Consider the following 17,665-nt stretch of genomic DNA (forward strand, 5'->3'; position numbering starts at 1 on the left):
AAGCTCGGGGTCCTTTCTGTAGAATAGAGATGGAGCCAAGGAATAGACAGCAGATCTTTGCCAACTGCTGGCATATAGGGGCTGAGGAGAGCTAGGGCTCACAGTGGGCCTACTTTGATAAGCTTTATGCCCGAGCAACACTTTTTGTCCCAGACACCTGTCTGAGGGCAGGGCTGGTTCGGTATGGCTTGTTACTGGAGAGACCAATCAAGAATCTTCCCTTCTTTGAGGGTCAGAGTGTCAGCACAACATCTGAAGGGGAAGCCCCCAGGAGTGTCTTTCAGATGTGGCTCCTGTAATGAAGACAGGCATTTTTCACCTAGATACTGTTCCCTTCTCTTGAAAGTCAGGTAGTGACTGTGTGTTAACTTGAAATGCCCTGGGTCTTTACAAGGCACTTAACACTGGACAGAGCACTTCCACGCCATCTTGTTCAGTCTCTCCAGCAGCCCTGGAATATGGGGGGGGATATTAGCCCCATTTTTTAGACGTAGAAACTGAAGGTCAGAGACAGAAAGTGCCTTACCCAAGGCCACCCAGATGCATTACTGGAAGAGCTAAGATTTGAATCCAAGATTCCTGCCTCTAAATCCAATGCTCTTTCACCCTGCCAACCTGACTTTCACTCATGCTTGTATTCTCTGATCTGCCAAGAGCACTAAAAAGGCAGGATTCCAGTAGAAGAGGAGTAGGGAGAAAGTTGTCTAGGACTGGCTGGCTGAGAAATACAGGGCAAGGGGCACTGTGGGATACAGTAGGAAAGGCTTCTGGTAGTTTGTAGGTTGGGTAAGAGCCGTCCAGTTTCCTTTTCAGCTACTCCCCTGCCTCTGCCCCTGCTTAGGGGAGCACTCCAGTGCCCCATTCCAGGCCGTGTCCTTATAGGGCCGCTGTTCAGTGTGAGCTGCCCAGTCCACCCTAGGAGGCCCTGGCAGCTTGGAGCTGGGGCCCCGGCAGCTCGGAGCTGGTAGCTGGAACCTTTATATTGGCCTTCCTCCGGCCAAAGCAGATCTTTGCAGTCCTGCTGTGGTCTGTCTGCACTCCATCTCCCTGGGCTGGTGGGGGGAGGACCACTGGGGTGGGTGTGAGGCTGTCTTGTTTCTCATTATTTGTCCTCCACAGCTGACTTTTGTCATTTATTGGCACAGGAGGAAGGTGATGACTGCACACTCAGTGTCTACAGGCGGCTGCACAACTCCCTAGAACGGTCTGAACTGTCTGGGAAGCAGGGGCTGCCAGAGCCTGGGCGCGCTCGGGCTGAGGAACGGTTACGGCCAAGCAGGCCGTGTGCTGAGGAGAACTGAGCCAGCCGGATGAGGTCTGCTGTCTCCTCTGCTCCCGCTTCTCAGCTTTTCCACCTTCCTGCCCTAGAAGGATCCAAGGCCAGTTAGCCAGGCCAGATACCAGGCTGTGGCTGGGAGACTGTGCCAGAGAGCCGGGCTGTGGCTTAAGTTATTTTTTGCCAGTTGACCAGAGGGGATCAGAAACTACAAGCTGGACATGGTCACCCAGGCCCAGCCTCCCCTGATGCATGAGTCTTCTCTCCTTGTACCTGTCCCCAAGGTAGGGTGGGCCACTTTGGACCCCAAATGAGGAAAGATGCAGAAGCCCCTTGTATCCTTACCACACAGCAGCAGCCAGTAGTCCTTCTCCACTCCTTGGTGGATTGTGTGTCACAGAGCAGCCCCTTCTGTGTGGTTCATGTTGACTCCTTAGTCTCCTCACCACATCCACATCACTGCTTGTTTGCCCTAGGGGCCTAAGCACCCACCAGCCATCGGCTCCATCTGGGCTTCCATCTCTTCCTCTCTGGAGTTCCGCAGGCTTTTACAGCAGAAGAGGTCTGTGCTGCCTTTAAGGGTTTATGGGACTACCCTTTAGGCTGAAGTTTCTCGGACCTGGCTGGCCATTGTTTCCTGGGGGCAGAGCACACAGGTACCCACCTACTGGCATGACGTCACCCCTCCCCCCAACCCCAACTCCGCTCACCTTCCAGAGGCACCTGGAAGTGCACAAGCCTCATGCATCTCCTTCCCGGGGCTCCAGTAATGAATGCTGCTGGCCTTGCCTGCTCCTCTCCTGTGGCTGGAGACTTCAGGCTGACTTCGTTGTTTCCTCCTTTGGAATATTCCCAGACTAAACTGGGCCTGACCCAGCATACTCTGCCTTCTAGGAAGTGCCAGCAAGGGGAAAAGCGGACAGGAAGAAGCGATTTCCCTTTAGTCACTCCACAAAGCAATAGCTCCATGGAAGGCATGGACTTTGTTCCTCCTCCTCACCCCCCACGGAGGAGGTATCGCACTTTACCAAGCTGATGCATTCCTACAGGAGAGGGCCCACGGTTTCTGCAAACCGACTGTCAATACGATGACTTCATTGGAGGAAAGGTAATACGTGCCTACAAGGGCCCCAGGTTTATACAGTTCAGAATGCAGCAAACCTTTCAGGAAGCCACATAAACAAAAATTGATTACTTTCCTTATACCAGTGACATTGGGAAGGAACCATACGCTCTTGGCAGTGCTTTTTTTTTTAAACTGCATTCTCTCAGTTCAAAGAAGGGGATCCCCTTTAAAAAGCTACCTTGATGAAGCAGACACTGTTCCTTCATAGTGAAAAGACAGCATTAGAAGTCAGGAAAACTGAATTTTCTTCATGGCTTTGTACTTCCCTGCTATGTGACCTTAGGCAAGTCACCGTCCTCTTGGATCCTCTGTTTCCCTATCATCTGTAAAATGAGTTATTTGAAATGGATGGTCACTAGGGGTCCTAAATCTGGCATTCTAAGATTTTTTTTCTGTTTTCACTCTCCTGTGGGGAGGTGATTCTCACTCTCAGAAGGTACTGTCCAAATGGGTTTGCATGTGTTCCCCCAACACCGTTTTTCTGGGTCTTATTCTTTACAGTTCCCCATGTTTTAATGTCATGAGGATGAACTCAGAGAAGCTCCCTTGGCCCCATTTTTCCAATCTATGAAACGAAAGGGTCAGATTAGGTGGTCTCTGTGGCCCTTCGCAGCACCAGCCTTGCCCAGTGCCACACAGCAGGCCACGGGCTTTCCATGACGCAAGCTGGTGTGTCTCCTGTTCCAGTGCTGCTTGGGGCTTCTCTGCCTCCACTCAGTGTGGGAACCAGCGTTCACCTCGCCCTTGTCTGCGTCAGATCTGGCGATCCTGGAGGAGTCTCGGGGAAGTACCTACCTGACTTTCACAGACAGGAGTGTTTTGCTCATACTTCCATTTTCCCGGAGTTTGCCAATCATGTGGCTTGCCTTTTCTCCACATCGCTGCCTCAGATGCTCAACTTAAGATGCTGTTTTCAAATTCTCTTCCTGCTGCTTTTGCTGAGTCACTGGCCAGAAACTAGCTCAAGGCTACAGCCTCTCACTTGAAGTCTCCCTGCCATTCTTCACTGGTTGGCAACCCTGAGAGTCCAAAGAAAACAGACCTCTGTGGTGGTCAGCTGAGGCTAGGAAATTAGTCTGTGGCTCTTTGCTGGTGGAAAACAGGCGCCAAGCCATGCCTACAAAGATCTCGCCAATAATTCCTGTCTTTGGGCGTTGGAGCCCTGGATTCTGGTGCTGTAGCTCCTGGTGCCAAAGTCTGGATCTTTCCATGTTTCAGCAGCACCAACATCTGCCACCACCCAAAATGCTCTATGGAAGAGGGACAGCTCTGGTGCCCTCTTGCTGGGGCTGCTATCTTAAAACCTGAGTGCAATAGGGTTTGATTGTAACAATTATTTCAGGATAAATATTTTGTTTCCTTAATCTGCACATTTTCTAGAGTCGCTGTAAAAAAGGTTTTATTTTTAAATGTCCTCAGCAATTACAGAAAATACCATTTGCAATAGCAAGTGAAGGCTAGAGGTTCAGTTCCTCTAGGCTTCAAATGGCTGGCAAGGCTGGCTCTCAAATTCCAAAGTTGGAAGGCCCATTTTTGAAAAGCAGCCTAGGTGTGTGACCGTCTGGACCCAGGCCTCACCATCAGGGGTCCTGGAGGAAACTTCCAAATGGGAGACCTGATAGTCGAATAGCTGTCTAATCAAGCCAAATATTCCCACTGCCCCAGCCAACAACCCCACTTTTATGACAAGCATCTTTTGCAGCTTGGCTCTAACTCTTGAGTTTTACTGGCAGGTGTATGGCTGTGGGAGTTCCTAGTAAGGCTGGGGAACCTGGCACTCCAGAGCTGCCTGGCTGGAGGAAGCAGAGCTGGCTAAATGCCAGGAGCTGGTCTCCACCTGCTGCCACGTCTCTCACCACTCTGATACTAGAAACAATCAGAGAAAGCTGCAGGGATGGTGGGCAGAGAAGCCATGGCTGCGTTTGCTTCTGCATGGCAATGAAACAGAGTGTAGGTCAGAGGTGGGTTAAAGGGATTTGCAGTGGGGCCAAGGACTCCAACCTCAGCCACGGGCAAGCTTGCACATAACTCACCCCCATTGTGGGGTGTGGGAGGGTCTATACTGATCTTGGACTTGTCATCCTGGGGTCGTTTTAGTTCTTCATTTTGGTGGGTTAGTGCCAAGTGCCACCACTTCCCAGTAAAGGAATAGGGACCCTGCCTCTGAGTCCCCAGCTGCCTTTGTTGGTGTTTTGTTTTGTTGTTGTTGTTTTTTTAAATCATTAATCTGACAAGACTGCATTGAAAGAGCTGCTTTTAGGGATTACCTTTTAAATACCCCAGGTGGGGATCAGGGTTCTCCTCAAAGCCTCACAACCAAGATCATAGGAAAGGGGCCCTATTTTCCTGCTGCTTCACAGCTCAGAACATGTACTGAATGGAATGTATTTTTAAGAGAATATAGTCTATTTTTTTGTATTTTAAAGATTGGGAGGGCTAGGGAAACAGCCCTCAAACTGTTATTGCATCATAGGCCCCCTTGCCAGGGGGTATCAGTATCTTGTTGGTCCGCACCTACTTGCTCAGGCAGGTGCTCTGGTCTCGCCGCCGCCCCTTGGAGTCTAGGTGCAGCAGCTTCTCCTACATTCCTGCTCCAAGCCTGGGACCAAGGAGGCTGGACCCTGTCGCTGGAAACCAGGGCGAAGCCATGAGCAGTGACTCAGGGCTCCTTGGGTGCATGTGTATAGTTGAAGCTGCCTGTCTGCATGTATCCTCTGGCTCTAATGCTGTCTGTTGGCTCTGCAGCACAATATGTAACCAATAAAGCTCCCTAGTTTCCACGTGCTCTGTGTGCGTGTGAGTCAGTGATGCCATTTTTGTTGATGTCATCTCTGCGTACAACTGTTGCTATGCACTGATGTAGCTAGTATATTTCACTGTATTTTATTTAAAATACTCAGGCAATTACTGATGCTGTAAGGACTGGAACTGTAGCTGAGGCTTGGAAAAGGACATTTCTCAGACCCATATAACTGGAGTTAGAATCATAGCAGCTGTTTCATTGCTACATTTTATTTTTAGGTTTATCTGTTGTCACACACACACACACACACACACCCCATCATCTGTGTCTCAAGCTGCCTATGCCATTTATTTAAAAAACAAACTCTTTAAAAAGCACGTACCATTGGATCAGATACCCTAACCCCGCTGAGGTAACAATATTCATGGCAAAGCTAGGATTCAAATATAGGTCATATTCCAAAGTCAGTACACTTTCTATTACATGCTGTTCTCACCTTTACCTCAGTTACACCACCTGCCCTGATCCTGGTGTGTAAATTTTTCCCATAGCTGTCATTCAGTCCAAGACTAGGGGAAGATCCATCTTCATCTTCCAGTCAGACCACCAATGTAATATCCCTTGAATTGTACTAAGAATAAAACCTCATTTAAACTAATTATAGGGAAGAATCGACTAACGGGGAAATCCAATTTCCAGAAGCAGATTATGTTCATACACTTACAGTAACACTGTCTGTTAGGAGCCCTTTGGAAGGAAAAGGCACTGATCCCTTTTTGTTGTAAAAATGTTTTAACCTTATGCGGCAAAAAGGACTTTGCAAATCTGATTAAGGATTTTGAAATTGGGGGAGACAATCTGGGTGGGCCTTAAACGAAATCACAAGTATCCTTGTGAGTTAGAAAAAAGATCTGACTACAGAACTAGGGAAGGTGATGAGGGAAGCGGAGATTGGAGTAATGTGCTCTGAAGATGGAGGAAGGGGCCACAAGTCAAGGAATACAGTTACTAGAAGCCGAAATAGGCAAGGAAATGGAATCTTCCTTAAAGTCCGCTGTGGCAATTTGCTACAGCAGCAATAGGAAATTAATACACCAGCTAAGTTACCTAAACCCTTGATCTCTTTAAACTTTTATACCAGTATTTTGGTCAGAAGTGGAAAGTTAGCACATACCCATGGAGAGAATCTGGTGGAATAGAGCCAGAATGGTCTGCCAGAGGCCCACCCAAACTTTGTATCAAGTTTTGTGTTATCTTGAAAATTCATTCAGTTTCCATATGCTTGACCTGCAGCTTCATACCCTTGGCACAGTTACCCTACAACCCCAGTGGGGAAGTCCAGCCCCACAGACCAGGAAGCCCTTTGCCTCTATGGGAACCCCCCCCCCCCCAGCCCTATCTTTTGACTCAACCAAACCATTTTTTCTCCTTTATATAAACATCTTACTTATTTAAACATGGATAAAAGGCATTTTCAAAGGAGTAACACCCCTGCCTTGTATATATAACTCTAACCCTAAGGGGAAACAAAAAAGATAGGACTAATTTTCTATGAAGTTTTATTCTCAAAATATAAAAACTCACCACACACACAGGCTAGATGTTCTCGCAGAGTGCTTGCCTGCCTCAGTCCTAACAAAGAACGCAGACGCCCACACTAACGGACAAGGCCTACCCTGCTCTAAATCACCTAAAGGAGGCAACCTCCTTGGCTACCTGACCACCACGAGCCCGGATGCCAGGGTGAATTTCTCAGTGGAATCTAATATTGCTAGAAGAGCTTTGCTTATGCAGCAAAAGACATACATATCAGCCTCTTCCCTTTGAATACATCTGTCTCACATGCTTGGGGACTGCTGTGCAGGGACGCCTGGAGTGGCCTGGCGAGGCAGGGTGTACATAGCCCCCAAGAATTGGTCTGCAATCCTTCCTGCTTCTCGCAGCCCACTCAGCAGAGCACCATGGACTGTCGCTGGGTAGTTACGGATTGTATGTTCTCCAGCAAAGAAGAGTCGTGGAATAGGCTATTGCGGGAAAAAAAAATTAGAGAAAATGAGCAGGCTGCAATATAGGCTTTTATTCCTCTTGTGTCTGAACTGCCAGATTCCTGCTGGCCTTTAAAGGCTCCCTCCTTCCATCTTCCTCCTGCTCACCCCAATTACTGGGCCTTCATTCTACCCAAAAGGGTCTCCCTTACAGCAGGCACCTTCCTAGAGCTGACAGAAGCAGAAACACAGTAGCTCACCCCAGCCTTAGTTCTAGGGTGATGCTTAACTATTGGTGCTTGTTTACTGGTTTATTCTGGGGGATGCCCAGTTCTAGAGCTTCCTTTACTTCATGTAGTACCTACTGGGGGTTGGGGGTGTTCTGACTAAACTATAGAGAATACAGCATTTGTTCTTATTCAGGAAAACTTCTGCCCCTCAGCTCAGAGCAGGCCTTTTCTCAGGGGCATGTCCTGGAGGCCTCTAAATAATTGGGACCCTGCAACAATCCTATGCACCAGTACAAAATGGGGCACAATTTAAAATGTTTTTGGTTTTGTTTTTTAGGAAGGAAAATCTGAATAAGGGAAAAGTAATTGGTTTATACTCTGGACTCTTCCATTCTGAACAGAGACTACCTAGATTGACAAAGCCAATATATGAAAAATCAGACACAAATAATAGTGCTTTCTCTCTGCTCTTGGTTATCTGAAAGGGTCCAAGGACAGAATGATTCATATCTAAAACCAGTGGCATCATTTTTACCCTGAGATCCTGGGATACTGGCTTGTTTCCAAATAAGCCCACATATAGTTTGCCAGTTTCTCACCTGTGGGGCACCTGGAATTGAGGGGCCAGGAGTGATTGGCTGAGCCATTAAGTCATAGTCATTTCCAGATGATCCTGCAGCTACATAGGAATAGGAGCCCCGGGCCCAGGGATCAGCGCGCCAGCGAGACACCACAGTTTCCTTGGGCTAAAGGAAAAACCACAAGTGGAAGTTATTACTGGACACCAAGGCCAAATCAATCATTTTTGAAAGGTGGAAAAGCTGTGATGGATGGGGATTCAAGTGAGAGAACGAGGCAACAGACACATGAGTTAGCCAGTGATGAACGCTGCTGCTGTAGGACCAAACACAAATGCCTTCAGGCTGCAAGGGAGCCTCCAGGTTGCCTTCTCATCTGCGAATCCGATCTACCCAGGACTTGACCTTTATTCTCTTTCAAAATTCACATGAAGCAATATGCCTTCTCTCAAAGGAATCATAAGAGCCTGAAAGTGTTTCAATGGGCCCAAAGAAAGAATAATAGAAAAAAGTATCAAAAGATTCTCTTAAGACTTCCCTAAGGGAGTCTGGCCAGTGTCTAAAAGCTGGTTGTGGGGAGGAGAGAGGGCAGGAAGATGATTCCACAAGCAGAGACAACAGGCAAGACAAGCAAAGAAATGCAGCAAATACCCTTCTCAATCCCCTGTGCCCCGTACTGGGGGCTCTTCTCAATCCCACACACAGGGCAGGAACTCTTAACATTAGCATTAATGTAAACCCAGCATACATGCCTCAATTCTAGCTGAAACTCTGTGCTGACCAAGACTCTATGCTGCAACCTGAGACACATCAAACCCTGCTTTAGTCTGCCCCCGACCACCCCCACCTCCCACTTACTTACCTGGGGCACTGCACTGCTACCAAAAATCCCTTTAAGAATGGCCAGGCATCGGCCAACAATCACATCATCACTTATGTTTTCCATGATGCCAGCAGCTTCTCCTGCCACTAGTGCCAATAGTATTGGAGCTAGAGAAACAGAAAGGACAATTCCAGGGTTTTCCTATAGACTTTTCTCAAGTACCTCATCAGGTCCCATGTTATTCTTGGCTGTCTGAAATCTGATGACCAACAGACATGCACCACTCATGCTAGAGACATCCTTCTGAAACAGCAACCTGAATTCTGTCTCCAGAAGGGAGCTGGCAAACCACAGTGAGTGAAGTGTGACTCACAGACTTCACTGCTTAACCTGGCAGAATACGGAAGTCCTGAAGATGCAATTTCAGACCTTGCTGACAAGTGTCCCTGCACTTTAGGCACAGAATTCTTGGACATCTCCATGACCAGAGCTGCATCCTTTTAGTTGTCATCCCAGGCCCTCCACACTCATCATCACCTTTACTCACCCATTTGGTGACTCTCTGCAACAGCCTTATGTGATAGGCACAGTAACAGATGCTGGGGGTATAAAAGCTGTAAACTAGACTATGTAGATCAACAAAGAATCACAGAGATACAGAATTATGAAATTATGATAAAAGCTGTGAAGAAAAACATAGGATATAAAGAAAATGCAAGGACATAATTTATAGAGTTGAGGCAGTGGAGGTACATGTGTCCTGAAAAGCCTCTGAAATAGTGACATTTAGGTCAAGACCTCAAGGCTCAGTAGAGTACTCCACGCTGGGAAGGAAGAGAAGGAGAAAAAAATAAAAGCACCCTAGGCCCAGGCCACGGCACAATGCAGAGGCCTGAAATAGAAGACAGCATGATGCCTTTTAGGATTCCAGGAGAGGAGACAGGTATGCCTGGAGGCAGGGGAGGGGATAGACGATGAAGCTGAAGCAGAGAGAAGGGCTGGATTATGTGGCCTTCATGATGGCCATGATAATGAAAAGCCATCAAAAGACAAAGCAGGGGTAGCAGTCAGTGGTTACTGGCAAGTGAACAGGTATGAGGTGAGAGTGGCTTAGACTGGGAAAGAAGTAAACAGGTCAGAGAGTGAGGCTGGCACTGACAGGACATGATGGCCTGGATGGGGAGAAAGAATGAGTACTTAGCTATTACTGGAAGCAATGTGCTCAGGGAACAAGTGGCTCCTCTGAAGAGTTAGTGGCCCCAGCCATGTGATGGATGTTTCAGTATCAGGCAATGAGGAGTGATTGGAAGAACTGGGGTGGAAGTCAAACTGGTTAACTGATGTGTCTGCACTGTCAAAGGCCAGGCCTCCTGATTCTGCTGCACCGTAGCATGTCTTACATCCTTTTCTTGGAATGAGGCAGGGTCTAAATATAGTTTTTTTTTCTTAAAGCTCTATATAAAATTAAGAGCAACCCAATGTCAGAAGAATGTAAAACAGGAGTTGGGAGTTTGATAAATATCTTCTAAGGGAAGTGATCAAAGATTCAGAGGCAAATCAGATACAAAAGCCTGAGAATGAGGAATACAAGTTTCCCCTTCCAGGAAGCTTCCCTGGGCATGTCCCCACCAGCTGAGTTGATTTCTTTGTCTTATGTTTTCTTTTGCAGTGCCCTGGGCTCTCACTCTGTCACTCTACTTACTGCCCCGTTCTGAGACCGCCTACCTCCTTACTGTATCCCCTACTAGGTCGTGAGCTCCTTGAAGGCAGGTTTTTTCTTTTCTTTCTTTTTTTTTTTTTATATGCCCAGCTCCTAGAAGGGATTTCAGGAATTGTCTGTTGAGTTAATGAAAAATCAAGACCATCTATTTGAGGAAAACCAAAATATTCCTAATTCTCTACTACTATAAGAAAATGCAAAAGATTAAAACTAGAGAGCAGTTACCTTTATAGAGGTTCCAGAAGAGGAAGAGCTCACCCCTGCTGGCAGTCGTACTGCCCACATGTCCGAACAGATTGACACTTGGATCCCAGAACACCCGGTCAAAACACAGCACGACCTACCGTGAAAAAAGAGCACATGAGCTGGTGACAGCGCTCAGAACGTGGCTTTAAGCACAGCTGCGCCTCAACGGGAAGTACTTCTTCCTCAGACCTTATTAAGTAAGTTTCTTCTAATATAATATTATATAATATAAAATATGTAATATTATATAGTAATATAAAACTCAATATGAGCCTAGAAATCCCTATTGTAACTGCACTGCTCAGAAGGACATTCAGAGCTCTCTTTTTGTAGGCTTGGGTTTGTGAAGTGACCCCAGAAGACAGTCTTCAATGGGTACTTTATATGTAATTAGGCACTAAGTGAATGAACTGATAGGCCTCACTCTGATATCACAGAGCTGAGAAGATAGCAAAATGTACAAAAATGCAACCCTGTCTCCTGAGTGGAGGGCAGTAAGACTGGTGCTTGTACAGTGGGTGTGCAGAGGTGCCCAGGGAAGGTTACCTTGTTAAGGTTGCCAAATCCCATCCTCTGGACTGCAGATGTCTTCCACTCAGGAAGAGGCGGCACAAACTGAACAGCTGGTGGCTGCTGCTTCAACACACCCAGGGGAAGGGTACAGAGAACTGCATCGCATTTATAAATAAAAGTCTGGCTCGTGGAGCGGGTATTCACAGCTATCACTTCACATCCTAGAGAGGTTTGAAAGAAAAGACTTTATTGGTGATAAGGATGATACTGACAAGGGTACTGAACATTTAGTGAGCAGCAGAATCAACACGTGATCTCAGTTAATTCTTACTACAAGTCTATGAAGTGAGTTCTACTCATTTTTTACACAAGAAAAGCAAGGCAGAGATGAAGTAAGTTGTCTAAGGCCATACAGATAATAAATCTGGGATTCAAACACAACAGTCAACTTCAGAGTCCTCGACCTTAACCACTATACTACCCCATGTTCCTGACTGATACACTGGTGATCTTCAGGACTAAAAACAGGAACTTATCATTTACCAAAGTTAAATTTAGACCAAAATTAACAGTAAAATGCCTGTCCCAATGGAACCAATACCTCTCCACTGTGGTTAGGTGCTCACTAAGGACCAAGAGAAGAATGATACCAGAAAACTGTGGTGCAGATCTAAGGGATGCAGCTTAAAACGGCAGAGCACGCTGTTCATGAGAACACACTGTGATGCTTAGCTTGCCAGGGTGTGAATGAGCTCAAAGCTGACCACAGAAAAGGTACTGAAAATAGGTTAATGTAATTTTCCCTCATTTATGTTCAATTTTTCTTTAATAAATGCCTCTTTACATAATTTCTGAAAAACACATGAATAGCTCAAAATAAGTGAGTGCTCTGTACATGCCCATTTTCTGTGGTACAAAACTAGGGAAAATCACACAAAAGTTAGTCTCACTGTCCTCTACCCGCCTGCAAACGGCTACTTAACGGCTGCAGACCTTCTCAACACCACCAGCTAAAAGTGGCCTCTGAAAGGAAAATTAAATGGAAAACTGTTTCACTGTCTGCTATGGAGGCAAGATTGGTGGCCACATCTCCACCTGTCATGAGGACTCTCGGAGAGGAGGGTGACTAGCTACTGTAAAAGACTATTAATTCCAAAGGTGGGTGGATGAAAAGTTCTCTGAAATGGACCCTGAAAGCTGCAATAATGAGCACCAAGCTCAATGCCACAGGAATTACAGGACAATTCCATCTCTAAAATCAACCTATCAGCAAGACTGTTCCCAAAATGAGAAACTGGCCTAAGCAGTTAGCCCACCTGGAGAGAAGCCAGAATGGATCCAAATGCCAAGACGCAGATGGTGAAATACAACGGGAGGGTCACACTGGAGCCTAGGGGCCCAAATCCTTGTATTTAAGAATATACTTAGCTAAACTAGATCCAAACTCACTGGTTGTTGTAACACCATATGAATTCATGCACAAGTTAGAGATGCTAAAAACTACCTCCGTTTTCTGGTTTATGCTGTGACAGGGTTATAGCCTCCAAGGGCCCCACAGGCTCGCCTTTCTGTAGATGCAAACTTTTACATCCAGGAGTCACAGTCTACCAGACATCTCATCAGGAGATGTACCCAATATTTTTTCTGGAAGTCAAACTCAACAGAAGATCAGTACCGTGTTCCATAGTAAGAGGTGTACCTTACCAGTGAAGCACTGACATACCTGAAGCTGTGTAGCGAACCTGCCGAACCGCTGTGTTCAGCTTAATATCCAGGCCTTCTGCTAACGCCACAGGCACACAGGAGTAGCCATTCCTCACTGTCAGGTGGCTGCCGGTAAACTCAAAGTCATCATCCTAAAGAGGACAGAAAAGTACATATTTTCACACTTTCTTAATTTAATTTATGCCATTATCCTGAGTTCTGTAACAGTGAGAAAACACCAGCTTGTGGCAACAGTCAATATTCTAAGGCAGAAATTAAAGAACAAGCACTCAGCCTTCATCGAAAGCTGCCCCAGGAAACTAAAGAGAAAAGAAAAAAACACCAAAATGTCCCTAATGGCTCTCTTCGGGCAGTGAGATTAGGGCAGTTTACTCATTCCTGAGATACTTTTTATTGTAATAACGCTGCATCACCAAGTCCAGATACTACACAATGAGGGGTGCAAGAGAGGGAAGGAAGCTGATTCAGTAAATTCAGATGATTAGATATCATAAAAATTTGTTTGGTTTTTGAACCCATTACAGATTTGGTAGGATGTCAAGATTCTCCACCCTAATTATTACATCTCCTTTTACCTAACAGCAAAATCAGTTTTTATGTCTTAAACTTACAGGTTTTAAAGTTGAGGAAGACTTCCAAAACTAAAGCTGGTGAAACAAGATGAAGGCAATCTAGGATTATAAAATCTGGCCCAAGATAATTCATACAGTAAAGAAGTCAGGATTTGGCCTGGAAGAATTCCCAAAATGATTTTATGGCTTGGAATTTACTGAAAAATTTTCCATATAGAGAAACTTCTGAAGGCTAGCTGATATTTCTAATTTCATGAAATTCCTGGAGATACATACCACAATTCTTAGGAATTAGGTAAAAACATTAGGCTGGCAGAACTCTTACTACTTGGTGACTGACTCATCTGTTCCCCATATGGATGAGTTCACACCATCTACATTCCAAATTTAGTATGATCACAAATGAACACATTGAAACTTCAAGTGATAAATCAAGTGACTAGGATAAGACTCATTTAGTATTTATATAAAAAACCATAAAGAAACTGAAAATTCTGTAAAATTTATACCATTGACAAGTCCAATCCTTGCTATAATTCAGATTTTAAAAAATACTGACCAGGGCATAATCTAAAGATGAAGATGTCAAAACAATTTTACTAGGAAAATGTATCATGAAAATGAAATATGTAAGTAAAATGCAATATTTATTTCTACACAATTTTTAAGTCTGGCCAAAATCTCAGATTTAGAGATTAGCCCACTCAACATCTAAGAAGCCTTTTGATTTCTCATCAGGTCAAGAGTAACATCACACTGAAAATACTTAATAATTTAACAAAAGATGTGTAAGACCTATACACTGAGCACTCTAAAGTACTGCTGAGATAAAGAAATCCTAAATTAAATGGAGAGATACACCATGTTCAAGGATTAGAGGACACAATACTGTTAAGATGACAATCCTAGAAGGTATTTTTTTGTAGAAATTGATAAACTGATTTTAAAATTTTATAGAAGACCTAAAAATAGCCAAAACACTTTCAAAAAAGAACAAAGGTGGAGAACTTCTAGTACTCAAATTCAAGATGTACTATAAAGCAACAGTAATCGAGACAGTGTGACAGCGGCATATAGACAGATATTGAACAGAAGGGAGTAATGGTAAATCGACTCACTTTAATTTTCAATGAAGAGAAAGAGTGGTGCTAGAATAATTTATTAGATAACCATATAAAAAAAATGAACCCTACCCTCACTCCTCATTATACACAAAAATTAACTCAAAATGGATCGCAGACCTAACATACGAGTTAAGTCCATAAAAGTTCAGGATGAAAACAGGAGGAAATCTTTGCAATCTGGTTTAGAAAAAGATTTTTCAGGATACAAAAAGCACAAAGCCTAAAAGAAAGAGCTGATAAACAGGACTTCATAAAATTAAAACCTTTTGTTCTTTGAAAGACACCATTTAGAAAATGAAATGGCAAGCTGTAGACTGGAAGAAGATATTTTCAAAACATAAATCTGACAAAAGTATTAGTGTATCCAGAATTTAAAAAAACATAATGAACTCTTAAAAAAGGACACACAACTAGGTTTTTTAAAATAGGCAATAGATCTGAACAGACTTTCAACAAAGAATTGACATTGGAATGGCCTAAAGCACATGAAAAGATGCTTCACATCACCAGTCATCACAGAAATACAAATCAAAACCACAATGAAAAACTACTATACAACCATTAAAATGGTTAACAATTTAAAAACTGGCAATACCAAGTGTTGGTGAGGATGTGGAGCAACTGGAACTTACATACACTGCTGGTGGAAATGCAATTTGGAAAACAGCTTGGAAGTTTCTTATAAAGTTAAAAATCTACTTCCCACAGACCCGACAATTTTACTCCTAGATATTTACCCAAGAGACAGACATAAATTTCACAGTAGCTTCAGTCATTTATAGCCAAAAACTGGAAACAACCTAAATGTACCACTGAATGGATAAACATTCTATGGTATAGCCATACAATGCATATGAATATTACTAAACAATAAAAAGGATAATGCCCAACAACAATGAATCTCAAAGCGAAAAAAGTCACATACAAAAGGCTATATACTGTATGGTTCAATTTATATGTAATTCTAGAAAAAGCAAAACTATAGTGACAGAAAGCAAATCAGTGGTTGTGTAGGGCCAGGAACAGGAGGGCCGGGGACTGACTGCAAAGGGGCAAGAGAGAACTTTTTAGGATGGCAGCCATGTTCTATATCTTAATTGTGATGGTGATTCATGACTACATCAATTTGGCAAAGCATCAAACTGCTCACTTAAAATAGGTAAGTTTTGTTGTATAAAAAATAAATCTTAACAGAACTGTTTAAAAACACACATACAAACACATTAACAGTTTCTCTAAGGAGCCCTCTCAGCCCCCATGCAACAAAATAAATGATAAAGGAATTTTACCTGATCCCAATGTTTAAGGGAGAGTGTAGAGAGAGGTGTGGCATTAGCAAATTCCAGATTTGCAAAATGCCAATCAAGTATCTGTCTGTCTCTTGACGAGAGATATACATCACTGCAAAAAGAGAACAGAAGAGCACAAGATTGTCAAAGGGCATTACTACTATTCTCAATAGGCTGATGTGGATGATCTCAGCGGGACTACACCTTACTTGAAGAAATTCTAAAGCTTATTTGTTTTAAATTGAAAATAAAGCATGGGCTTTTTTTTTTTTCCCCAGCAAAAATGGGTAGCATCCCTGACTACAGAACAGAGTAGATGTATGTGGAAGCAGATACAATATGGAGTATACTGTCAACATGTGTTCACTGTCAAAAATCCAATGGAAATAAAGTGTAATACTTTCCTAGTCCCCAGAATTATGAGAATTTAAAGCAATACCACCTTGTACCCCACCCAAAGACAATTTTCATTAACTATATTTTCGTTCAAATATCAGAATCTTATGGAGAAAGGCTATCTTTTCAAACACAGTATGTTTAAGCATCTAGGACACTCTCACACATTAAAATATAAGAGCAGGGGATTACGGAACCTGACAAGTAGTCCTATGTGCACAGGTTACTTCCATTTACTGAACAATCTACAGTCCAGTCACCGAACACAAATAAAATCCCAGGATGCTTTGTAATTTTCCTTCTAAATCTAACAGAAGGAACAGTAAAAGCTGAGTCTCTTTGTTTTCCTTACCTTGGGGGATTGGCTTCCAATTCTTGAAGTTTTTCTTCTAGTTTTCCTTGTGTTTCAGCTAATTCGTCATATTCCTGATAAAATTAAGAGAACCAGGTTGATCTTGATGGGACAGAGACCCACCCAGTTATTTATACCACAAAATGTAAGGCCTGGACCCATTCCTGTTCAGGTCAATCTACAAGTGTGCCTCAGCTTATGGCTGCGTCAAGGCTCCAGGATGGTTGTTCTTGGAGACAAGTTACAATGTTAGCCTGGAATTAAAAGTGGGGAGTGTGAGAGAGGGGAGGAGAGGCAGGAGGAGGAAATAAAGAAACATACTAGTATGCTAGATAGTAAGGATGACAGAGAATAGCGACTACCACTCCTGTGCACTGACCATGACGCTAGCACGGAATAAGCATTCTGTACCCCTACAAGTGAGGCAGAACGAAGCACCACGTTACAGATGAGCTAATTAACGGGTCCAAAGTCACGTGGCTAAGAGCTACAAGTTAAGGGGTTTCAGCCAGACAGTATGACTCTTAAGACTCTGAGTCCATGTTCATTATCATTATTCTAAACTGTCAGGGCTAAACTATGACAGAGGGCCAAACTGAGATGTAGGTAAGCTGAAGGATGAGATTATGAAAACAAGGTATAAATTCTGCAGAAAAAGCAGACAAAACTAACCCACTAAGTCCCCCACAGCTCCTGTGTACCAAACCCTCTTCTTTCTACTATAGGCACCTGGGATTGGCTGGTGGCTCTCTCTTTTCCAGTTTCCCAGATCTATACTGTTTCCTAGGATTCCAAGTAAATTCAATGAGGCACGCACGTATACCACACCTTGCACAGGGCAGTCAGATCCCTGTGTTTGCTTTTCACTAAGAACTCAGCAGTGATATCTCTGGGTGGCTTGACTTCAGATGCTTCTTTGTATTGCTGATGGAGTTCTTTAATTTTCTCTTTTAAATTTACCATCTAA

General features: G+C 44.0%; 2 protein-coding genes across 3 annotated transcripts in view; one reads left to right on the forward strand and one right to left on the reverse strand.

Annotated features, from left to right (window-relative positions):
* LUZP1 (leucine zipper protein 1) overlaps positions 1-5,185 on the forward strand; it is a 69,438-nt gene extending 64,253 nt beyond the window's left edge. Inside the window, exon 4 of the mRNA XM_072975146.1 lies at positions 1,146-5,185. Coding sequence (XP_072831247.1) covers positions 1,146-1,301 — 156 coding nt within the window. The 3' untranslated portion in view covers positions 1,302-5,185. The remainder of the gene's footprint in view (positions 1-1,145) is intronic.
* Positions 5,186-6,687: 1,502 nt separating this feature from the next.
* KDM1A (lysine demethylase 1A) overlaps positions 6,688-17,665 on the reverse strand; it is a 56,129-nt gene continuing 45,151 nt past the window's right edge. For both annotated transcript variants that reach the window (XM_072975147.1, XM_006196753.3), the window contains 9 exons: positions 17,527-17,661; positions 16,699-16,772; positions 15,951-16,062; positions 12,964-13,096; positions 11,274-11,461; positions 10,707-10,821; positions 8,801-8,928; positions 7,960-8,106; positions 6,688-7,169 (listed from right to left, as the gene is read on the reverse strand). In XM_072975147.1, the coding sequence (XP_072831248.1) occupies positions 6,984-7,169; positions 7,960-8,106; positions 8,801-8,928; positions 10,707-10,821; positions 11,274-11,461; positions 12,964-13,096; positions 15,951-16,062; positions 16,699-16,772; positions 17,527-17,661 (1,218 nt within the window). In that variant the 3' untranslated portion in view covers positions 6,688-6,983. The remainder of the gene's footprint in view (positions 7,170-7,959; positions 8,107-8,800; positions 8,929-10,706; positions 10,822-11,273; positions 11,462-12,963; positions 13,097-15,950; positions 16,063-16,698; positions 16,773-17,526; positions 17,662-17,665) is intronic.

Source organism: Vicugna pacos, chromosome 13 (assembly GCF_048564905.1).
Source record: "Vicugna pacos chromosome 13, VicPac4, whole genome shotgun sequence".
Classification (NCBI taxonomy): Eukaryota; Metazoa; Chordata; class Mammalia; order Artiodactyla; family Camelidae; genus Vicugna; species Vicugna pacos.